This window comes from Rhizopus delemar, genomic scaffold, assembly GCF_000149305.1.
Source record: "Rhizopus delemar RA 99-880 supercont3.9 genomic scaffold, whole genome shotgun sequence".
Lineage (NCBI taxonomy): Eukaryota > Fungi > Mucoromycota > Mucoromycetes > Mucorales > Rhizopodaceae > Rhizopus > Rhizopus delemar.
This window is the reverse complement of record NW_027137835.1, coordinates 724,540-746,556: the sequence shown is the minus strand read 5'-3', so window position 1 is coordinate 746,556 and position 22,017 is coordinate 724,540. Positions and strand designations below refer to the sequence as shown.

Below are 22,017 nucleotides of genomic sequence, written 5' to 3'. Positions count from 1 at the left end.
TAGGCTATTCAGGCAGAAAAAAAAATAATGAACCATCAAATACTATGTTAGAAGATGTCCATACAAATGCTGGAGTATAGATTCTGCGAAATAATAATCAGCATTGTAATATAGACGTAGCTTGTGGTCAATTAAGGTTGAAAAAAGGGACACTTGATTATCGATGAGTCTCTTGAACCTCTTTATGGAGTGAAGACAGGAGAAAAAGTCTATTAAATGCAAACTACGTCTTCTTTTATAATTGAAGAACCGAAGTTACACATGCAAATTACTAAATTTGTTCATGTGTACTGACGACTATAGAGATAGCTTTAAATTATACAACATGAAAGTCTTGAGTAATCTCAAACGATATTTAAGCATTTAATAAGGAAAACACAAGCACAATCCATCAAGTGAAATAGCAAACGTATGTATTTTTCTTTTATTCCTATCTTCTGTAAACATGTTTTGTGGTGGTTAGAAGACCGTTTGTTTCGTCTTCGCTGCTACTAGAAGTGTATGGTTCTTCTGTTTGAGCCACGTTTGTAATTGCTTCCACAGATGTGGACGAGCTTGTAATGCGAGACTATAAACGTATATATCAACGTAAATTTTTGATATAAAGTAAAGGTATGGAAACAAACCTTTTTAATGATGCGCTCCATATTTGAAACAATATCATTAGTAATATTCAATGCACCTTCAAGCTGTCTCTTTCTCATACTATTAATAGCAGAATCTTCTTTCCTTTTCGACCAATATGCTTCATAAGTGCCACAAAAAGCACTGTTTTTCTTTGAACGTGACTACTCGTTGACGAGTTCGTAAGGAATCGTAAGAACATGTACACTTTAAAAAACAACGTGTTTCATCAATAAATTACCCCAAATAACTTCAACGCTTTTTCGCTCTCATCCAAGTACTTGCTGGACGTTTCCATGCTTTTAGACAAAATACCTGTGTAAAGAGTATTTGTGATTCGATTGTCTCTTAAAACTAAATCGGCAAAGGAGAAATAGTCGAAAGGAGGAACAAGCGAATGGGCCTTTTTCAACCATTCATCATAAGCGGGATCTAGTTTTGAGGGTTTGTACATTTCGCAATAAAATATTACTTTTAATAGAAAGAAAGTGTATGTTATATCGTATTAATAAAAAGACTATAAAATTCAATGAGACTTATAGAGTCTTGTTTTTATTTAATATCATTGTACCTAGTATTTATATCCTTTTCATGAAGGTTCAATTAAATCTTTTTCAAGATGCTTTAATTGAATCAATTTTAATCTGACGATATGTTCCTGACTATGCAAGTGGACTGTTTATAATTATTTCTTAAATAGATCTATTTTTTATTCATGTCTCATTGCATCAGGAGCTATATTAAAACAACTTGTATTGAGTTAAAGAAGTGGAATTAGTTATGACTGAATAATAGAGAAAAGACTGTAACAAATCTTTGTAAAGCATTCACTATTCTGATTTCTTATTGTTTTGTTCACAAAAATCAAAATGGAGATTTCAATAGGACCCAAAATTATATATGACTTTATTTAATAGTGTATGTCCAGAGTTTATATGTTTTTCACAGTGTAGATATTAATACATGTACTATGCGGACGGCGAAATGCTCACAGCCTTATGCAGATATTTACACAATTTAATATAAGCACTTGCTTCTCATTCACCAGTCTATTTTGGTAGATATACATACATATTAATAAGCCTACATTTCCATATACTCACACTATCAATCGTTAATAATGCTTGATTGCTACACAACGATTATCTTTGGAGCACAACATCGTCTATTCCTATCTTACTTATCTTTGTCTCGTTCTTACTTGTCAACTATTGCAAGTCCTATTTGCAGGTCACAACTTCAAGTCCTCAACGCCACCCTCTCTTATCCTCTTTTAGATGTCCATCCAAGCTTCTTGGCTCCTGTCCGATTCGTTCTCGCTCTCTTCTTTGGCTTGAAAAAAAAAACAATTCATTACACAAAGAGTTTTATGTGAGCGTTTTCAAGTAAACATGATGGTAGGGAGGCTGAGCATCTGCGTAACATGCTCGCAACATTACACGGCATTACAGGCTTGCGCTAGCAACTTCGTTTTTCATGTTTTCAGTTTCATGAAAAAAAAATCGCGTACAGTATTTGCGCTTATTCTGTTACTGCCCTCCTTTCTTTTTATATTAACAAACTCGATTCATTCTTGCTGAAATTGAACGTATTTGAACAAAACAGCACAACTAGCTTTTTTGGTATTACTCAAACCATTTACGATCGATTTTCATCGGCATTTCTCTAGAGAGTTTGTGTCATATCCCGACATACTTTAAACATGATTCATATTCAATTTGTAAGAAATCAGAATAGCGAATGCTTTATTAATTAAAGCATCTTGAAAAAGATTTAATTGAACCTTCATGAAAAGGATATAAATACTAGGTACAATGATATTAAATAAAAACAAGACTCTATAAGTCTCATTGAATTTTATAGTCTTTTTATTCTTACGAGATAATACAATTTGCGTTGATGGCTCAATTTCATGCAATCGCAGCAAAAATGTAAGGGATGAATCTTATTTTTATGATGGAAGAGTACTGTATGATACTAAAAGGCCTGTTCTTGCTGCCGTCAACGCGATTATTGGAATTCCTTAAACAACCATACATTGCAGCAGTTGAATATCGATGAATGCTTTTGTAATGAATCAGCGGACAACAAAAGTCATCACTGTTATTTAGGATAGGAGAGTTTTAGGTAAAAGTAGTATAACAACAAAGATAAAGAAATACTGTTAGAACTTGGTATCTCTTTATTAAGCTAAGATATAACTAAGATTAAGATTTAAAATGAACTCTACATGTAAAAAGCGAGAGTATTTATAGACATGATACGGATAAAGAATGAGGACAGATGTATAATGAGTTTGACGGAATAGATGATTACTATTTCTAATTATTAGTTTAGCCTGTTCCTAGCTTGTATTGTCAATCGTGTGCTATTGAGAAGGTTTCAGATAACTATGGATATAGGACTACTTAAGGAGACGGTACAGATGAATATAAAAACCTCTAGTTCCGTGATTGGATATCATTGCTAATGATAATATCTCAGTTAGGATAAATGTTTCCATGGCTAGCCTTGAAATCTTTCTTTAGTAAATGTATTGGAATTTAGAACTATTGTTCGGCCTCGTTAATTCTTCCTTGTCCTATTTTTAATACTTAAAATATTACAACAGATTTGATATAACGTAACATGGCTATTGGCCAGTCAGATACGAGAATGCTCGCGTTTTTTAATCAGAAAACAAAGGAGGACAAATGGGTCAAAGAGATCCTTATCTTTTCAAAAAAAAAAAAAGAATGCTGACTGAAGGTTGTCATGCTTGGTCATTAATGATGTCTTTATTATTTTATCATTGATCTCAGTCCAGCCTAATTCAGACTATACAATTCATAGTCAGACGATATAATCCAGTGTTCATTCTAAATTATTATTTTCTCTCCTTTTTCTTACTTCATAAATAAAAGTTGTCAGCTATTGACTTCTTACTGTTTTCATATTACAAGTATCAGATATCATAAGATCATTTTATCAATGACCATTCTGAAGCCATGCCACCATCACCTCAGCAAGAAAACTATGATTCTGAACCTCATTCATCAAGGAAACGAAGCGCCAAAGACGATACCAACGACGAAGATATTGATACAGAATTATTGGACTCGTTATTCATATTATTTGTACCTCCCTGCAATGAGGACCATCTCTTGATCCATGGCTTCGGCGCTACAGACGCGTTTTATAAGCTTCAACCGTCAATTTTAACGCATAAATGGAAACATTCTCTTGAAGATTACATTCATTATGCCTTGGCTACCAACTCAATTCTATTCTTGTCCCCTCCAATCCATGTCCTGACGACCTTTTGCCGTTTTTCAACGAGTATAATCTGAAAGCTACCACTGCCTACCAATACAGTCATGGAAATCATCCAAGTCACCCAAGACCTTATCGCAAACAAGATAACAAGAGAAATGGCTGTGATAAAGCTCTTCAAAATGGATCTTGCTACCAATGAGTATAAGTTTGCCAAAGCAGTCGCTAAACTGGCCAGGAAGCTTCCCCGTATGTCATTTGCAGAAGAATCAAACGAAATGGAACTCTGCTCTCGGCATGTTGATCCTTTCTTGTCTGGTCTGTTGGATGAAGGCATTTTTCTGCGATGAAACGACTTTAAAATAAAAAAAAAAACAGCAAAACCTTTTGTGCTGGCGTCCTGACATCTGTATCACCAAATGACAAGGCATGCAATGGAAGTCAAGTATTGGGTTTGAGGGAAGCAAAACTCGCACATCAGGCTTCGAATGGCTATATGATCTGTCGAGACCTTTTACGCATCTCGTTTTTTTGCAAAAACGCGCTGGATATGCAAACGATGATGGGAGTCATGGGCTTACAGGTCATTGGTAGAACAGTCACCGTTTATAGTTTGGTGCTCCCTTCAAGTGGTTTATATGTCGTGTATGAACTTGCCAAAGTTAAGATACCTGATTGTTTGGATGATTTGCCGAAACTTATCATGGATATTTCTAACGTTCTGCTTGTCTTTGACGTTTTCGATCGATTCTGTATTCCTTCGGTTGATTCTCCACATTCCGAACGACAACGCCCAACCATAAGCAGCTCTAACTTCAACAAACTTTTCTCTGCTTCTCAAAATCGTAAACGGTCTTGTCATTTGAAACATCTACATAATTAGTTAAAAAGCAAATAAAAAAAGGCAGAAGCTTGATATTAGTTGAATGAAATAGAGGAATTACATTTGTGTAAGATTACAAAGAATCCAAGTTTTTTTTTAAACTTTTTTTTTGTCTGAACACCACCTGCTGTTTTCCCCTAATCACACATTTATTTGGGTCATTGCATCGGTTGTCTGTTTCGACATTTGTCCCAACACGGGTAAGAATGCGAGACAAACCCTTTAAAATGACTTTGCTTCACACTGCTGCAGGCTTCTGTAATCCTCTTGGACAAAGTGTCTTCCTGCAAAAGTCTATGACGCTTCGCCTTATTCTTTGTCACTGCCCAAAATTGTTCAATTGGGTTAAGCTCTGGAGAGCAAGTAGGAAGATACACACACTTATATCCTCGATAGTCAATATGCTTCTTTATGTTTTCATGCATGTGAATGGGTACATTATCCATAACAATATAGTGGCCTTTCATATGTGGGTGTTTATCCATTCCATCGAGTGTCGTTTTTAAGAAACTAATGTAGTGACCTGTTACAGTTCCTGAGCTTATACATCCATCAGCTTTTCTCTTCTTTACAGGTCTAGGTTTTTTTATGCCCACGGTAATCAAACCCGAGGCAGAGATTACGCCCAATATGGGCGTTGTATTTGTTCTCATGGTAGGCCTGGTAACAATAGCATGAGTACCTTTATTGGACCAGGCTCTTGAGCATTTCATATTTATATCAAAAGCAGACCTGTCTAGAAACAAGCAGTTCGTCAGAAAGTTCATATCTGTCTTTTCCTGTTTACAAACCCAATTGTATCGCTCCTCAATCTTTTTGGAACTGTTTCTTTCAATAGAATGAAAATCTGCTTTTTTCAACGAAAGGTTGCATTCACGTCTGATGAAGTTATTAACAGTGCTGCGTGATACTTTAAGGTCATGAAATCGCTTCAATAAATGCTCGGACACTTCAACAACAGTAGCAGAAGGATTAGCATTAATAAAGCTGATAACCGTCGCTTTATGCTCTTCAGTTAAGATGCACTTATGCCCTACTTTTTTACAACTCTCAAAAATACAGCCAGGGCACGCATTATACTAGCTAACCCATCTATAAGCTGTTCGAGAATGCCCAACTGCTTTGATGCAGCGGATGCAGTCATACACTTTTCAATCTTCAGATCGAAAAACCTAGTTTTATCCTGGACTGTATAGCGCACATATGATCGTTTTGGTTTTGCCTTCTTCACATGAATGTCTTCATTTTTAGGCTTTTCTAACAACATTGGGCACGTCAAAGAAAATTCATTGGGGACTGTATTTACCAAGTACTCTGTATGAATAGCAATAGTCTCAACAATAAATTCATTCTGATCAACAATGTAGTCCATGGGCTCAGGACCACCATTCTCATCAATAACATTCCCATACCCATCTTCATATAAAAATATTGTACTCATGCTAAATTGTAAAGTATTGAAAAAGAAAAAAAATACCAGAAGAAAAAAAAATACTCTATATTTTTCAGGAGTCAAGAATCACGACGTGATTTCCAAGCAAAACGACGAGTGACTTTATTTTTAAAAATATGAAATTGATTTTGATTGGCCTGTGACATTACTTGTTGGAAGCACTGTGCACTATTTTATTCATTCGTTAAGCACTCATTTTTGGTGATTGCAATAATAAGCAGAACTTTATAATCAAATATACAAAGTCTCATTTCTTACATTTTAATTATAAAATTTTTTTTTTTTTTTTTTTTATACTTATATTTGTTGTTTCTCTCATAACTTGAATCATACATGATACTTTCAGCCGATGTATTCATTGAAGTTAGCTTTATATTTAAAATAGAATCAATACGCCTTTCTTTCTTTTTTTTTTTGTCTTCATCACTCTTTTATTTTTGCTTTGATATTTCGTGAAGAAATTCAGGGCAGTTTTGATTTTTTTTTTTAATTAACGTGATGTGGCTTAAAATGACCACTTTTTCTTTTAAAATACAAGAGGAAAGTTACCAACACCAAAAAAAAACAATCTCTTTTGTTTGATAAATTACAACACAATGTCATATACAGTCGATGATTTAAAATTAAAGATTAATGAAAATATTGATAAACTGGATTATCAAGCAGCTCATTTATTCTGTCAAAAGGGACTTGAATTAGATTCCAGAAACGCTGAATTATTAGAACTGACAGCTCAAGTAGAACTAGAACTCGAAAAGTTTGAAGAAGCACACAACGTAAGAACAAAATAGCTATACGACCTGTTTAAAAATTAAAACTAAATGTATGGATAGCATTTGTTGCAATCGATTGAAGTGGCACCTAACGAAGGGTACAGCAAATACATGTATTTAGGACAAATGTTGACAGAAAAGCAAGCTATTGAGGCATTTCAAAAAGGTGTAGAATTAATGATGAATGAAAGAAAGAAAATCGAGGACCCCTCCTCAGAAGAAGCCAAATTCTTGTGTTCAAAAATATCGAGTGCTTTATGTTCCATGACAGAAATTTATTTAACTGATTGTTGGTAAGAATCGAAAATAGGTCAAGTGGTACGTCTTCTTATCATTCGAGATAGTTTTGAACCTGAAGCAGAATCAAAGTGTGAAGAGTATTTGAGTCAAGCACAGCAAGTGGATCCTGAAAATCCAGAAGTGTATCAATTATTAGCTTCTGTCAGATTAAGTCAGCAACGTAATGAAGAAGCAAGTTCAGCATTAAATAAGAGCATGGAATTATGGATCCACAAAGAACCTGGAGATGCGACGATACCCATTTATGATACAAGATTAGCGCTAGTAAAGTTATTGTTAGAATTAGGCATGTTTGAACATGCTTTTACAGTCTTGGAAAATTTACAAAAGGAAAATGATGAAGTGGTTGATTTATGGTATCTCTACGGATGGACTTATTATTGTTTGGGAGATGATGAAGAAAGAACACAAGAAGAGCGTATTACGTTATGGGGTGATGCAAGAGATTGTCTAGAGACAGCAGTGAAAGTAAGTTGAAGTGGAATGAATAGCATAGGTCCTTATATGTTCTTAGTTATTCCAAATGATTGGATCTGACGACGAAGCCATGTTTGAACATTCGAAAGAACTTTTACAGATTATAAATCAAGTTGTTCCTGAAACTGTAGAAGAAGAGGAAGAAGAAGTGAATGAAGAATTAGAAATTGAATCTGATGGTGATGATGATGATGCTATGGAAGAATAAAGAAAGAGAAATTAAGGGGTGTATACGTGTCATTATAGAAGCAATGTATGACAACGCGTGTTATTTAATATATTTTAATTAAAAAAAGTTACAAACAAAGGAAGGAAATATACATTGCTGAAACTTTGGGGTTTTTAATATAAAAACAAAAAAAGTAAGGGAGAAGAATTGGAAAAAGAAGGGATAAGTGAAAGAGTGTGAGAGTGAGAAAGACAGAGCAGATTGAATGAGATGCATTTGTTTATAGTTGTTTACACATTTATATAAAACAGTTCTTTTTGAAATAAGAGCTTCTTTTATTATTATTTATTGGTAGTAAAAATAATTGATTTTTTTAAAGTTTCATAAAACAAAAGGAATGTGAAAATGGGATAAATACACATACATACACACACAAAAGAAACACGGTTGTTAACTCACGTACATCATATAATGTACATTCCTCACTTGTATAAAACAATGAGACGATCAAGGAGTGTGTTGGATGACATTAGATACAGTAACAAACAACAACAATAGCCAATCACTGTTAATCCATTTGTTTCTCCCCTTACAGAAAGGGTTTTATCTATTTAAGCTTCCCCTTTACTCTCCCTTCATATCTTATTTGATGTCTCTCTCTCTCTATAGTAAGTGTCAATAATATACACCAAACATAGTTATATGCAAAAGCATACTTACTCCAAACCCTTGCATCTAAAGTAGTACATTAATTGCGTATATATAATAAAACGCTATTTTTCTCTCTTTTTTTTTTTCTTTCTTCTTTTATTCATATTCAAAATGAAGAGTAAGAGCAAAGATGATTTCAATTGAGATGACTAACTGTTGTTATAGTTACTGACATGCTTAACCCAACTATTGCTGAACAACAACTACTTTCTCCTCCGCCTTCACCTCAAACAAAACAATCGATGACAGGCAAATCAAGAAGTCGTTTCTCGAATGCAGAAGATGCTATTATTTGTGAAGGAGTCGCTAGAGGATTGACCTGGGGACAAATATCCCATCAATTACCTCACAGAAAACGAGCTACTTGTTTCAATCGATATCGTACACTTCAAGGTATCCGTAAATCACGTAAGCGTTCTATCGATTCCGAATCCGTCAAAGATCACTGGTTACCATCACCTCCTCCTCAATTCAAATATCGAAAAGAATCATTGCCTCCTTTAGTGGTTCCTTTACCATTACATTATACATACATGAATCGCATGCATTAACTTTAACACTCTTTTCTGCTTTGTAAATACATTCACACACATTTTATTTTCTCATATAATGCATTTTCATAATATTAATAATAAAAAATACATTTCTTTTTATTCTTGCTTTGGAGGAGATTGAGTCATGATGATACCCGTGTCTGCATCACTTCCGCTTTGATAGATACAAGCAACTACAGAAGTAGTTATAACAATCAAGAGAACGCTAGTCCAGAACAATAATTGGAAATCACCTACAGCGTCCACATATTCACACGACTCGCCTACATAGGAAGGCTTGCATTGACAGCTAAAGCAGCCATTGCTGTCTTCAACACATTGACCGTGACCTTGACAGTGGTCAGTACTATTTCTGCATGCACGGGCTGATTTGTAACACACGTCTTGGTCAACAGCACGCTTTCCAAATCGAGTGACGGGTGTAAAGACAAAGGCGGCCATAGATTTGTGAGGGTAAACAGTTTGGAAATTTGGTATAACAGTGGATTCAAACAAGTAAGAAATAATACGGGTGGCTTCCTTGTATTGTTCAGATTGAGCCCCATAAGATTCAACAAGCGCCTATCAATCGTAAGTTATCTTTTCTTTTCGTTCTCGTTTTTACCTTGAGTGAATTCAATTGAATCAAATTAGTAGAAGAAATATCTGGAGTACTCCAATGTTCTTGAACTGTTTCAACTTCAAGCATAAATTGTTTATCCGCCTTTTATATACGCATGAATATGTTGGTATCTGCTTTCTTTTATTATCTTGTTTACCTCTTTATTCTCATCAAACAAGTCAGTTTCAAAATCAGAAAAATATCTAGAGAAACGCGTAATAGTATCTCTGCTGCTACAGACGTTAGATACACCTGTTTCTTTATGACAGACCTATAAAGTATAAGCCGTTTGTATAAATAAATATCAATCTATTTTACTTGAGGGAATTTGAAGGTAGTAACAGTAGCATCTTGATCCATCTTTTCTTCAACAATATTTTTAGCCAAAGTAGAATATTCATCGATATCATCGCCATCGGTGATGTAGAATGAAGTATCCTTTGTTGGCAAGATATCTAAATAGAAGGTGAATAGGAGAAGTGAGTTGTAAGGATTATCTTTACCTTGAGGTGTTTGAACAGAGGAAACAAGAACCACTAAATTAGCATCCAACTTGTTTTCAAATAAATTATTGCTTTTAGGTAACCAGCTGCTCTCTTCCTTTTGAACTACAACAGAAGTGCGCTGATTTGTGTCCATCATGTGTGAATAAAACATGGAGAAAGTATCAAACGAGATTTGTTCTGGCGTAGTGCTCACTTCATTGGAAAAGATATAAACAGGAGTACGTGCTATGATAGAAAAGAGTCAATACGCTTTTGCTTAGTTGTTTATTATTACTAGTTACCAAGTACTACTCCTGTAAATAAACTTGCAACAATAGTGGTTAATGATGTTACTTTCATTATTAAAGAAGCAAAAAAAAAAAAACTTGAAACAGTTTCAAAAAAAAAGACAGCGTTCGACCCTCTATTTTCAAAAAGCGCCAAACACAGAAAGGAGAAATAATGACGTGAACAATGAGTTACACGAGAATAAGGTACGACAAGATGAAAAAAACGATGGATTTAATTTAATATGAAGAGAAAAGTTCTCATGAGCCATACTATTGTCTTTAAACGCACCAAAACTATGAAAAAAAAATTCTTTTGTTTATGTACAAAGGGTCTGTGAGAAATTGTAAAAAGAAACGAGCTCGGTTACCGTTTATCACCATCGTCAAATGCAAGTTTAAAACAGTAAGTTTCATGAAGATGAGAGAAGGACATGGTATATGTGAATACATTTCTATTAGAGAGTGCTTTACAGTAATAAAATCGCCGCAAGATTACATTTGAACTAGAATCAACGATAGTTGAATCAGTAGTAGACCATTGAGCGTACGTTTCATATTGTTGGAGCTAATACATTTAACTGTATCAGCTATCAAGGCAACTGGAACAATGCCATTTCAAGCAATATAGGCGCTAAAATGGTGGCGGGTACTATTTTCTTTTTTTTTTTTTTTTAGTTTAAACACAATATCAGCGATGGGCATAGTTAGTTGGGAATTGTTCTGATCAAGCATAAGGTTGACACTAGCAATAGAAAATTGCGGCATTAAGATTAAAGACAGAAACAAGTACAAAAAGAATGATAGTAACCAAGCTCATAATAATAATAATAAAAAAGGGTTAATAATGATCTTTCAAAAAATATTCTTCATAAAACTTTTGCCTTTTTTTTAATTTATACGCGTCTTGTTTTACACCAATCACATTTAAATATTTATTTTAAAAAGACTTAAAGAATGAAATAATTTCCTTAACATATTATGATTGGACACAGATACAATGGTAGGTTCTTTTTGAATCGATTTAAAACAAGTTTCACAGACAAGCTCATCCATTGGTGTTAGCCGTGGCCAACACACAAGCGACATTTGGCAGATGGAACAATCAAATTGAATCTTCAAAGTACTCGCATTCCAGTGCTTATCACCATACAGTTCACGATCGCCATATTCAAGACAAGCCAGCTTGAACGTCTTGATCCAGACCTGATCGACATCCACTGTCAATTTCTTGGATGCCTTGTGTCGGTTATTTTTTAAAATGTATTGAGCTGCCTCAAGCACCACCTGAGCTTGATAGACATCAAAGCCAGACCAAAATTCACTTCCTTGCTTCAAATAATCCAACGTCTCGGACGCCCCCTTCACCTTATCTAGCGACCCTTGCTTCTCTGTACAGATCGCCTCTCGTTCCGATTGCCCTGCCGCGGCCTGTTTGCTGATGATCCGAAGATGGTCTCGACAGAGATCGAGGGCGTGACGCATCTCGGAGAGTTGCTGCTCCAGCTGCCAATCTCTACTGCGTGCCTTGAGGTACTTCTTTTTGGATTGATCGCGCAAGATGGGCACAAAGGAAAGACGAGCGTAATGCTGCTCGCATCTCGTCTTTTTCTCTCGATGCTTTTCTACCTCTTGACGGAGGAGGAGGAGGCTTTGTTCAATGTCTTGCTGCTGCTTCTTGAGATCCATTTGATGGGATCTCAGCCTTTCCAAGTCTTTCTCCAGTTCTATTTCTCGGTCACTCAGTTGGTCGATGCAGGCTTGTCGTTGCTGGTACTGCTGTTGGTAGTGCCTTTCGATCACTTGGACGGTCAGAAGATAGAGTTGAATGGATCGTCGGCGGGATTGGACTTGATCAATGATGCATCGGAGCCATTGCTTTCGGGTGGAGTTATTGCTATTCATGATTTGCTCTGCCCATTCGATATTCACACGTATTGACATCTTTATAGGGGATAGAAAAAGAAGAAGAATAAATATTAATAATAGTTTAATTATAATAAATACGGAATATTTTTTATATTTTTTTACTGCAACAAGTTCAAAATAGAATCTTCTTGTTCATGAAATTTATAAGGGAGGTTAAAGACCCTTCCTTGAATGGCTTGCAATCAAAAAAAAAAATTGTAAGCATTCAAAACAAAGTGGAATTCACATGTATTAAGCGGCGAATAAAATCAGGCCCACTTTCGCATGAATAGTAAACTTTTTCTTTCTTTCTTATTTCAATGTCGAGTACAGATACAGACGAATATTCAGATCAAGTAAGCCATTATTATTCTTTTGAAAATACAACACAATTAATATATACGATAGTCTTCCAATCCTGCCCTTCTTCCTTCACACAATGATAAAGAAGAACCCTTGAGAGTAAAGCGGTATCTCAGCCAAAGACTCTTTGGAATCCTTTCACCCATTTTTAAAATCATCTTTACTCCTTCAGCACAAAGGACTTATGTAAAGGCATTGGCAAGCATTATCCTGATCATATCGGTTCTTTTGTCCAGCTTCATCGCTTATGTCAGTTTCTATCGTCGTTATATACCCAAGCGTGTTCATGTAGAGCCCATTTATTTTCATTATAGCAAAGATGCTTTACCTCAAGGTCATGTTTATCTTCCGGGCCATGTAAGTTTTTGTTGTTTGTTCCCTTCCATACTTATGCATACATTAGTTGTTGGCAACTGATCAAGCCTATGATGTCTCTGTTCAACTTTACGTGCCTACTTCAGACATTAACTTTAACCTCGGTAATTTTATGGTTCACCTCGACTTACTTTTACACAATGGATCCTTGTTGACAACGTCCAGTCGACCTGTAAATAACCTTGTGCATGCTGTCGTGTCTCATGACGCTCTTTCTTTATAGGCCATTTTAAGATATCAATCAAACCCACAACGTATCCTTCGTGTACTTGCAAAAGTGGTGCCACTGATCATCGGTTGGATGGATGAAAGCCAGAGTATCAATGTACCTCTGATAAAGGGATTTGTTGAAAGAAAGGTAATGGAAGAGCATAATGGCTCAATTGAATAACACATTCGGACATAGAATCAGCCAGTGACCCATGCTAGGATCACACTCTCTCATCCTCAATTACAGCTCTATAAGGCTACTCTAAACATCGTGGCTGATTTCCATGGTTTGAGGTAAGACGGTAACACGAGTGACAACAAATGAACTCATAGAGTCAATAGATATTATATGTATCATAAAACAATAACGACCGCCTTTTTTTTTATCAGTCTATTCATAATTATTGAATTGTTCTGCGCTTCTGTTGCTTGGAAATCATTTGGAAAGAATATATGGGATAAAGTGCATTATGTAACAGAGGAACCGGTCATCAAGAATGAATAAAACAGAAATGTTTATTTGTATAAAAATAAATCAGTATCTTTTACGATCATGTTCTCTGGAACGAGATCGTCTTTTACTGCTATTGTACCTCTTTGAGGAATAACGCTTATCTTCTGGTGACTTATATCTTTTAGAGGGAGATCTATGTCGTCGCTTAGGTGATGGTGATCTGTGGCGTCTTTTAGGAGATCTAGAGCGAGATCTGTAACGATGATCCTTTTTGGATCTTTCTCTTGAGCTAGAGGGTGACCTATAACGCTCCTTTCTCCTAGGTCTTTCCCTTGAACTATCAGATGGAGACCGATACCGACCTGATGAAGATGCTTTCGATTTTCTCACTGGTGAGCTCGAGGGCGATCTGTAGCGGTCTTTTCTGCCGGCTGAACTAGAAGCTACTCTGTAGCGTTCTTTGATGGGACTTTCGCTTGAGCTGGAGGGTGATCTATATCGCCTTGCTGGTTTTCTTTCTGGTTTTCTTTCAGGCGAGCTAACAGAAGGTGATCTATATCTTTTCTTGGGTTCCTCAGTAGGTCTTTCGGGTGATGAAGAAGGAGAACGATATCGCTCTTTTATTGGCCTAGTAGGTGGCTCTGGTCTCATGTAACTATGGACAGGTAAACCTTGACTCTTGGCAAGTTCTTGCAATTGTTCCACTTCTTTTTCACGTTCTTTTTGTCGCTTGCTTCTTTCGTCCGAAACAACTACAAAAGTTTATTTAATTAAGAATAAATGTAATATACTCGTCTTACTTTGTTTTTCTAATCCTGCTCTCATCTTTAATTTCAATTTTTCCATTGGTGTCAATTTCTTTTCTTGTCCAGCTTTTTGATCCGATGGTACTGTCTCTTGTGGTTTTTCAGCATCTGCGACCGATTTTTCTTCCGGTGCATGGGACCCAAACTCGATGACAAATTCAGAACCATCCGAATCCGTAGCATCTTCTTCAGTCATACTGCTGCCACTGTCAGTCATAGAGCCTTCATCATCATTCCGATAAGGTTCATAGCTTGGACTGTATCTACGCCTGTACCGATCTCTGCCATTTCAAATCATCATCACGTCTTCTTCTTCTCTTTCTTTTTCTTCTTCCTTTCTTTGGCTCCTTTGGTTTGCCTTCATCCTGCTTTTTCTTGAGTGCCTTTAATTCAGCATCACGATCCTTTTTGGCTACACGGAGTAAACGAGCATAGCTCTTGACACCGTACTTTGCTGACATGTTGTTTAATATCTCCTTGTCTCTTTCTGTTAAATCATCTACATACTCTAAAATGTCTGTCTGTAAACATATCAGTTAAGGAAAATAAGGATTGATAGATTATTAGTCAGTAATAATAACAGCAAAAAGGATATCATATGCAAGTATTGTTTCATTTTGCTTTGTATTGCTATCTTCAGTTACTACTTTGGTTGTTCCATAATCAAATCCAATAGCATTCGATTTTCCCTTGCTAACAAAAGCAAATCAGTAAGTTCTTAATTCGTATGCATTACTTACTTTGATGCTCTATCAATTAACGCTAACTTTGCTTGATGACGATCTAATAACTTTGTCCATTCTTCTTCTACTTGTGCTAATCTTTCTGCTTCGGTAACTATTAAAAAGATATGTAAGTCATTTGCTTACATTTATATTAAATACTAGGTACTATTCAAACGATCTGCTTCAATCAAATCTCTGTATCTCTCAAAATTGAGTTCATCACTGTCTTCGTTGTTCTCCTTTAATCCTTGAACTGGTTCTGGTACAAAATCCAATAAAGATCGCCCATCAAATCTAAATACATACTAGGTAAGTGTGCATTTATAAAGACATATCTATCATTACCTGTCTATCTTTATATCTGGATTTCCCTGCCAAGCCATTCTATACAAAAACAATAGAATATTTTCCTTTTAGTTCATCATGTTGTTTGTATTGAACAATAGTAGTGTTTTTATACGATTATAAAAAGAAATGGTATCTATTACAGGTTTTCTGGGTTTTCATGATAATAAAATTGTTCCGCATCTGGATAAAGCTTCAAAGAAGATCCAATAACACGTAGTAATTGTTGTGGATCGCCCAACTAAGAAAGCAATTAAAGAAAGAGAAACACAATAAATGAATATATTTACTCTTGATTCATGATAAGCACGGCGTCTTTCAGCACGCCGTTTATGGTTGGCCATCAAATCTTTAATCTGTTTTTCATTTACTACTTTTATTATAAAATTCTTTTTTATTCCATTCTTTACCCTTTTATCATTGGCTTTTGCTTCTTGCCACATTTTTTATAAAATGAAAAAGAGGCTTTTGAAATATTTTCATCAAGAAATTTTTTCAATTTTTTTTTTCACGTCATCAACTCCTCAAGCTTTTCATACACAATGTTGAGCTCTTTTGGGCTCGATAAACGATGATCACCTTGATCTATTTCATAGAGCGAGATATCCATAGATTTGCTCAATTTATTTGATAGTTCTCTAGCTTCTGTAATGGGAGCTTCTTGATCAAAAGTACCGTGTACCAAAATCAATTTGTGACACTGAATGTCATTAAAATTATGTATGATTGCCTTTCTTGATTCAAGCAAGAACGATACGGGTATTTCGTAATAGCCTTTTGGATCATAGACTGTAGGTCGTTTCCACACGTAATCAGGATTTGTTCTCTGTTGCGGTGTTAACTCGCTCAACAAGCGTTCTGTGAAATGGATACTTCCTCCAATACCCAAGATACCTTTGATTGGTATTTGTTTAGCAATAAGTAAACTTATCCAGAGACCCATGCTAGCTCCTATCAGATAATGAGGTTTATACTTTTGAACGAGTAATAGGCTGTCTTGATAATAGTCATAAACAGATCGACCCTGAGGGGCATGGTTCCAGGATAAAAAACCAAGACCTTGTTTGGTTGCATAGTCATAGATGGCTTGTGATTTTTTAGAAGTAATGAAATCAGACCGAAAGCCAGGTATAAAGCAAAGTGTATACGCATGAGGCTTGATAGGAGATTGAAAGGTATAAGTAAGACCTCTCTTGGTGCATGTCTTTATGTGCATATTTATTAAAAGTGTAAAAGAAATAAGGAAAAAAAAATCAAACAAAAGCCCGCTCTTTTTTTTCCTCTTTCTTTCTGTTTTCAACCAACATGGGAAGTCATCATGAACAGCTAGTTCCTATTTCAAAAAGAAATGACAATGCTACAATGAATGAAAGGCAAGCAGCTGCCAATACACTACAGCAATATCCATTACTTGCTTTACAATCCATAAAAGACGAACAAGTTAAGCATAAAAGTGTTGGTTTCTTGATGAAAACTAAATAATATAAAATAGAGTCCAGCAAAGACAAGGTTAAAGATGATGAGGTAAATAGAAATATTAGGTGGCATGAATAAGTTTTCTTAATATTATTAGTATCATGACGGATTTACCAACAAAAGATACATTCAGATACAGTAATGCATTAAAGAAGCAATAAACAGTCATTGATTAGTGGGACATTATTGATTGGTCATCCTTTTTCTCTTTTTTCTCGCCTTTTTGCATATAAAATATGACATCTTATTATACAGTACCTATTGAAGAAGAACAAGAAGAAGAGAACTTTGTACAAACAAAAGAAAAAGCATCTCAAACAACTTTAGCAACAGTAATGTTGACAGTTTGTATAATTACTTTTGTTTTACAAACCGAACTTGCTCAATACGTTCAAAAAACCACAAACTATTCAAAGCCTTATTTCATATTGTAAAGTCAAAAAATTATCCTAACTTTTTTTTTTATTCTGATACTTTCTTAAAGATATATAAGTCACTGCTGTTATGTATTCATTATGCCTATACAACACATATTCGAATATATTCAACTTAAACATAAACACAGCTTGGTACAAGATTTCAAAGATATCATGAAAACAAGTCAGCAATCTATTCAACGTTCCTTTAAAGAATTACAGTATCATGCACAGGGAAATAACGAAAATGTATTTGTATTTATCGTAAAGACTACTTTATTACTCTCTATACTCATAACTTTACCTGCCTATATTTGGTACCTCAGCGTCAACTTGACTTCAATGTCCAACCTCACAGCCATCTATAACACCAGTTGTCTCTTTGCTTATCTCTTTTCGATCGTGATGCTGCAAGAGCATATTATGGCATCCAAGGTGGTTGCTGTCATGCTCTGCATGCTGGGTGTGTTAGCCATGGCTTATTGGCCAGGAAGTGAACCAATTCAAGATGATGGAGGTGAAAGTGGAAGTTGGGTGGGTATTCTTGTCTCTTGTATAGGTGCCTCACTTTATGGCTTTTACGAGGTCTATTATAAAAAGTATGCTTCGCCATCCAAGCCTACCGTCTTGTTTGCAAATGCTGTAACAAGTCTGATCGGTCTCGTTACCTTTCTTACTCTATGGATTCCTATTCCCCTTCTCCATTTGGCTGATATTGAACCCTTTGCTTGGCCTGATGCTCGTACGTTTGGATATATCTTAGCTATTGCTTCCATGAGTGTGATTTATAATGCTACCTTTATGGTCATCATTGCCCTCGTCAATCCCGTATTTGCAGCTGTGGGCGTGATGCTGACTGTTCCTGCTGTAGCTATCACAGATGTCCTTGTCACTGGTGTCATGGTCTCTTCCTCTACCATCGTTGGTAGTCTATTAATTCTTGTTGGTTTTTATATTTTAAATAGACAGCAACATTAAGAGGATCAATATTTATTTTTTGTGATTTTTATCCTTCTTCATTCTAAAGTAAAGGTATTGCACACAAGACTCATTTATTTTAGTTTTTATTTCATTAAATTTGGGAAAGCTGTTGCTTTATATATAATATTACTTGCTCGACCAACAAAGTAACTAAAAACAGTAAATCGCTAGGATCTCGATCATAAACAGCAAGCAATTACACAAACCTCTGACCCAATTTAATTGTTCCTCCTAAACCCTAACCAATCTTTCTCTTATCCTCTTGGTAGTTTTGATGCTAATTATATGCAACATGTCATCTTTGAATCGTAAGCTTAGTGTTCAAATGCGTTTCTTTTAAAATCAGTAATGATTTCAAGAGGTCACCATGCCTTACTTTTTGGCGTTCAAATGTAAAGAGATTCCTTATCTGTGACGCTTTATTGAACTGTGCAAGTCGAGGGGAGTTCAATCCTATCCATTAAACGCCAACCATCATATGACTGATAATGTTGAAAGAGTATTTTGATTTTTTTAACTTCTTTGCTACACCGTGATGGTTGTTGCTTTGGTAGATACTCGTAAATAGTACAAATATTAGTACTGGTGTCCTGAATTTAAGTGTGCTTTATTCTAGCAACAAGAAACTAAGCATAACTTTGTCGTAGCTTAGCAAATTTTCATATAGAACATCTGCACTGTTGTTTGTACTCTTGATAGTACTCTTAAATATCCCTAGGATAATTATCTAATTCAGGAAATGGATGGGCAAGTTGGTTTTATGCTTGATCAGCGAATCAGAAGATACCACACATTAAAAGACAAAATAACGAAATCTGCAATCAATCAAGCTTTATTTTATAAATGACCAATCGACAGAAGCTGAATGTAGAAAAGAAAAGAAAAAAATACTTGTTTCTGTTACTGATTATTGATTGAGTTTGCTGAGTTTATAAAATTATGTTCATCTTTTCAACAAATTAGAAAATTTTTTGGAAAATTGGATATTTGAGCTTCTTCTTATAATTTTAAAGATGGGAAAATTGATCAAGAAAGGAACCAAGGGAGCTGCCGCCAACTTTATTACAAGACAGCAAGCTTTGAATAAGCTTCAAATCTCACTCGCTGATTTCAGGTAACAACAAAATAGATTGCACTTTTTTATAGATCAGATCTAATGTTGAAATGGGAAAATCATAGACGTCTTTGTATCTTGAAGGGAATCTATCCTCGTGAACCCAAAAACAAAAAGAAAGCCAACAAGGGAAGCACGGCACCTGCAACCTTCTACTATGTCAAAGATATCAAGTATCTTTTACATGAGCCTCTTTTGGTCAAGTTTCGTGAACACAAGGCCTTTACCAAGCGCTTGAACAAAGTGCTTCACAAGGGTGAATTTGCTGCTGCCAAGTCCCTAGAAGAGAATAATAAACCGGTCTACAGCTTGGACCATATCGTGAAAGAGCGATATCCTTCCTTCATTGATGCCCTGCGTGATTTAGACGATGCGCTCTCCATGCTCTTTTTGTTTGCCATGTTGCCTGCTGATAACAAGATCAAGGCCAGTATCGTTGCTGATTGTCAACAGTTGATTGCCGAGTTCCAAGCTTACGTAGTGAAAAGCAAGAGCTTGCGTCGTGTCTTCTTTTCCATCAAGGGCATCTATTATCAAGCCGAGATCAAGGGACAGACGATCACTTGGGTCGTGCCTTATCAGTTTTCTCAAAACATTCCTACCGATGTTGATTTCCGTGTGATGTTGACCTTTTTAGAATTCTATCGTACATTGGTTGGATTTGTGAATTTCAAGTTGTATACCGAACTCAACATGACCTACCCTCCCAAAGTGGACGAGACAGGTGGTTTTCATTTAGATGAACATATGCCCAAGGGTAACAGACAACAGCAGGATGAAGAAGAGGATGAGGAATTGGATGAATTCAAATCGACTGCTCAAGATGAAGAAGAAGACGACACATTGAAAAAGATCCAAGCCGCTTCGCATGAAGCCGCTGAATTAGGACGCCTATTTGAAGGACAAAGGTTTTTCTTGTCTCGTGAAACACCTCGTTATGCACTTGAGTTCATGATTCGATCTTGCGGTGGACAGGTCAGTTGGGATCCTTCTGTGGGTGTCAATCCACCTTTTGCTGAATCAGACGAAACCATTGGATATCAAATCACCGATCGTCCCTCAGTCCGTAACCGTATCTTGTCTCGTAAATATGTTCAACCTCAGTGGGTAGCTGACTGTATCAATGCCAGAAAGATCATTAAGCCTAGCTTGTATGAACCAGGTGCTGAATTGCCCGCTCACTTGTCACCTTTTGTGGAAGCTAAGGCTGGCGATTACGTTCCCAAGGCGGGCATTGAAAGTGATGCTGAAGAAGAAGAAGTGGAAGAGGTCGAAGAAGAAGCTAAACCAAAGAAACGCACAGCTGCTGAAATTGAAGAGGAAGAAGTAAAGGAAATGGCAACCGTCATGATGACCAGTAAACAAAAGAAACTCTACACAAAGATGAAATATGGTATTCAACAAAAGGAAGACGAAAAAGCCAAATTAGAACAAAAGAAGAAGGCCATCAAAAAGGCCAAAAAGGCTACAAACTAAATATAATTCATCTATTGTACATATTTATTAAATTCTTTTTATACAATAAAAAAGTCGTTTTTTTTTTTCTGCAAAACTAAAAAAGTTGCATTTTTGCGGTTATTTAAAGCTTGCTTTTTTTTTTTAGTAAACATGACAGACGCTTACGGAACGCCTTATACTCATGATCCTGAGGATTTGAAGTTCATGAAACTATGTATAGAAGAAGCCAATAAGTCTATACCTGCACCCTCAGCTTATTGTGTAGGCGCTGCCCTTGTTCACCAAGGGCAATTGCTTAGTACAGGCTACTCACGCGAATTACCTGGAAACACACATGCTGAAGAATGTGCATTAGCCAAGACAGATGCCAACGTAAGTCAAGCTGTCATGTATACCACCATGGAACCTTGCTCTAAAAGGCTTTCTGGAAACCGTCCTTGTGTGGATCGCATCATTGAAGCCAACATCAAGCGAGTTGTTGTTGGTGTACGTGAACCTCCTAATTTGGTCAATTGTGAAGGCATTGGGCTGCTAGAGAAACACAATATTGAAGTAGTTATCGTGCCAGGAGTTCAAGAAGCATGTTTAGCCCCTAATCAGCACATTCTTTCAGAGCAATAAAAGCAAGAAAACAGAGTATACTTTTTGAAGCCCTTTTTTTTTTGTGAATGAAGTAAAGTAGATTTTCAGTCCTAAATCATATTTGGTCAACTACCAACGAATATATACTACAAAACAAGCAATCTATATGATTGTATCGTATACGCAGTATTTCGGCAATAATGTAAGCTATTTTCATTTCAGCAATGGTATATTT

At 35.9% G+C, this 22,017-nt stretch overlaps 13 protein-coding genes across 13 annotated transcripts; 7 read left to right on the top strand and 6 right to left on the bottom strand.

Moving 5' to 3' along the window:
* Positions 1-430: 430 nt before the first annotated feature.
* RO3G_11366 (uncharacterized protein) lies at positions 431-1,078 on the bottom strand (the record flags this gene model as incomplete). The annotated part of the gene is made up of 3 exons (XM_067665950.1): positions 431-568; positions 627-788; positions 866-1,078. 3 exons carry the CDS (start codon positions 1,076-1,078, stop codon positions 431-433), a joined length of 513 nt encoding a protein of 170 aa, XP_067522051.1.
* A 2,902-nt stretch (positions 1,079-3,980) lies between these two features.
* RO3G_11365 (uncharacterized protein) lies at positions 3,981-4,226 on the top strand (the record flags this gene model as incomplete). The annotated part of the gene is made up of 1 exon (XM_067665949.1): positions 3,981-4,226. The coding sequence occupies one exon, from the start codon at positions 3,981-3,983 to the stop codon at positions 4,224-4,226; it is 246 nt and encodes an 81-aa protein (XP_067522050.1).
* Positions 4,227-4,917: 691 nt separating this feature from the next.
* On the bottom strand, positions 4,918-6,200 carry RO3G_11364 (uncharacterized protein; the record flags this gene model as incomplete). Its single annotated transcript, XM_067665948.1, has 2 exons — positions 4,918-5,768; positions 5,840-6,200. 2 exons carry the CDS (start codon positions 6,198-6,200, stop codon positions 4,918-4,920), a joined length of 1,212 nt encoding a protein of 403 aa, XP_067522049.1.
* Positions 6,201-6,808: 608 nt separating this feature from the next.
* Positions 6,809-7,970, top strand: RO3G_11363 (uncharacterized protein; the record flags this gene model as incomplete). Its single annotated transcript, XM_067665947.1, has 4 exons — positions 6,809-6,988; positions 7,046-7,278; positions 7,330-7,753; positions 7,800-7,970. The coding sequence occupies 4 exons, from the start codon at positions 6,809-6,811 to the stop codon at positions 7,968-7,970; spliced, it is 1,008 nt and encodes a 335-aa protein (XP_067522048.1).
* A 783-nt stretch (positions 7,971-8,753) lies between these two features.
* RO3G_11362 (uncharacterized protein) lies at positions 8,754-9,193 on the top strand (the record flags this gene model as incomplete). Its single annotated transcript, XM_067665946.1, has 2 exons — positions 8,754-8,760; positions 8,808-9,193. The coding sequence occupies 2 exons, from the start codon at positions 8,754-8,756 to the stop codon at positions 9,191-9,193; spliced, it is 393 nt and encodes a 130-aa protein (XP_067522047.1).
* Positions 9,194-9,292: 99 nt separating this feature from the next.
* Positions 9,293-10,454, bottom strand: RO3G_11361 (uncharacterized protein; the record flags this gene model as incomplete). Its single annotated transcript, XM_067665945.1, has 5 exons — positions 9,293-9,757; positions 9,801-9,899; positions 9,955-10,068; positions 10,116-10,252; positions 10,301-10,454. The coding sequence occupies 5 exons, from the start codon at positions 10,452-10,454 to the stop codon at positions 9,293-9,295; spliced, it is 969 nt and encodes a 322-aa protein (XP_067522046.1).
* Positions 10,455-11,496: 1,042 nt separating this feature from the next.
* On the bottom strand, positions 11,497-12,258 carry RO3G_11360 (uncharacterized protein; the record flags this gene model as incomplete). Its single annotated transcript, XM_067665944.1, has 1 exon — positions 11,497-12,258. The coding sequence occupies one exon, from the start codon at positions 12,256-12,258 to the stop codon at positions 11,497-11,499; it is 762 nt and encodes a 253-aa protein (XP_067522045.1).
* Positions 12,259-12,797: 539 nt separating this feature from the next.
* Positions 12,798-13,606, top strand: RO3G_11359 (uncharacterized protein; the record flags this gene model as incomplete). Its single annotated transcript, XM_067665943.1, has 4 exons — positions 12,798-12,833; positions 12,886-13,197; positions 13,244-13,387; positions 13,439-13,606. 4 exons carry the CDS (start codon positions 12,798-12,800, stop codon positions 13,604-13,606), a joined length of 660 nt encoding a protein of 219 aa, XP_067522044.1.
* Positions 13,607-13,960: 354 nt separating this feature from the next.
* Positions 13,961-14,881, bottom strand: RO3G_11358 (uncharacterized protein; the record flags this gene model as incomplete). Its single annotated transcript, XM_067665942.1, has 2 exons — positions 13,961-14,631; positions 14,680-14,881. The coding sequence occupies 2 exons, from the start codon at positions 14,879-14,881 to the stop codon at positions 13,961-13,963; spliced, it is 873 nt and encodes a 290-aa protein (XP_067522043.1).
* A 367-nt stretch (positions 14,882-15,248) lies between these two features.
* On the bottom strand, positions 15,249-16,971 carry RO3G_11357 (uncharacterized protein; the record flags this gene model as incomplete). The annotated part of the gene is made up of 7 exons (XM_067665941.1): positions 15,249-15,378; positions 15,426-15,522; positions 15,586-15,704; positions 15,756-15,794; positions 15,899-15,996; positions 16,046-16,166; positions 16,295-16,971. The coding sequence occupies 7 exons, from the start codon at positions 16,969-16,971 to the stop codon at positions 15,249-15,251; spliced, it is 1,281 nt and encodes a 426-aa protein (XP_067522042.1).
* A 300-nt stretch (positions 16,972-17,271) lies between these two features.
* RO3G_11356 (uncharacterized protein) lies at positions 17,272-18,625 on the top strand (the record flags this gene model as incomplete). The annotated part of the gene is made up of 4 exons (XM_067665940.1): positions 17,272-17,279; positions 17,329-17,369; positions 17,487-17,661; positions 17,797-18,625. 4 exons carry the CDS (start codon positions 17,272-17,274, stop codon positions 18,623-18,625), a joined length of 1,053 nt encoding a protein of 350 aa, XP_067522041.1.
* Positions 18,626-19,641: 1,016 nt separating this feature from the next.
* On the top strand, positions 19,642-21,218 carry RO3G_11355 (uncharacterized protein; the record flags this gene model as incomplete). Its single annotated transcript, XM_067665939.1, has 2 exons — positions 19,642-19,742; positions 19,808-21,218. 2 exons carry the CDS (start codon positions 19,642-19,644, stop codon positions 21,216-21,218), a joined length of 1,512 nt encoding a protein of 503 aa, XP_067522040.1.
* Positions 21,219-21,599: 381 nt separating this feature from the next.
* On the top strand, positions 21,600-21,821 carry RO3G_11354 (uncharacterized protein; the record flags this gene model as incomplete). The annotated part of the gene is made up of 1 exon (XM_067665938.1): positions 21,600-21,821. The coding sequence occupies one exon, from the start codon at positions 21,600-21,602 to the stop codon at positions 21,819-21,821; it is 222 nt and encodes a 73-aa protein (XP_067522039.1).
* Positions 21,822-22,017: the final 196 nt, after the last annotated feature.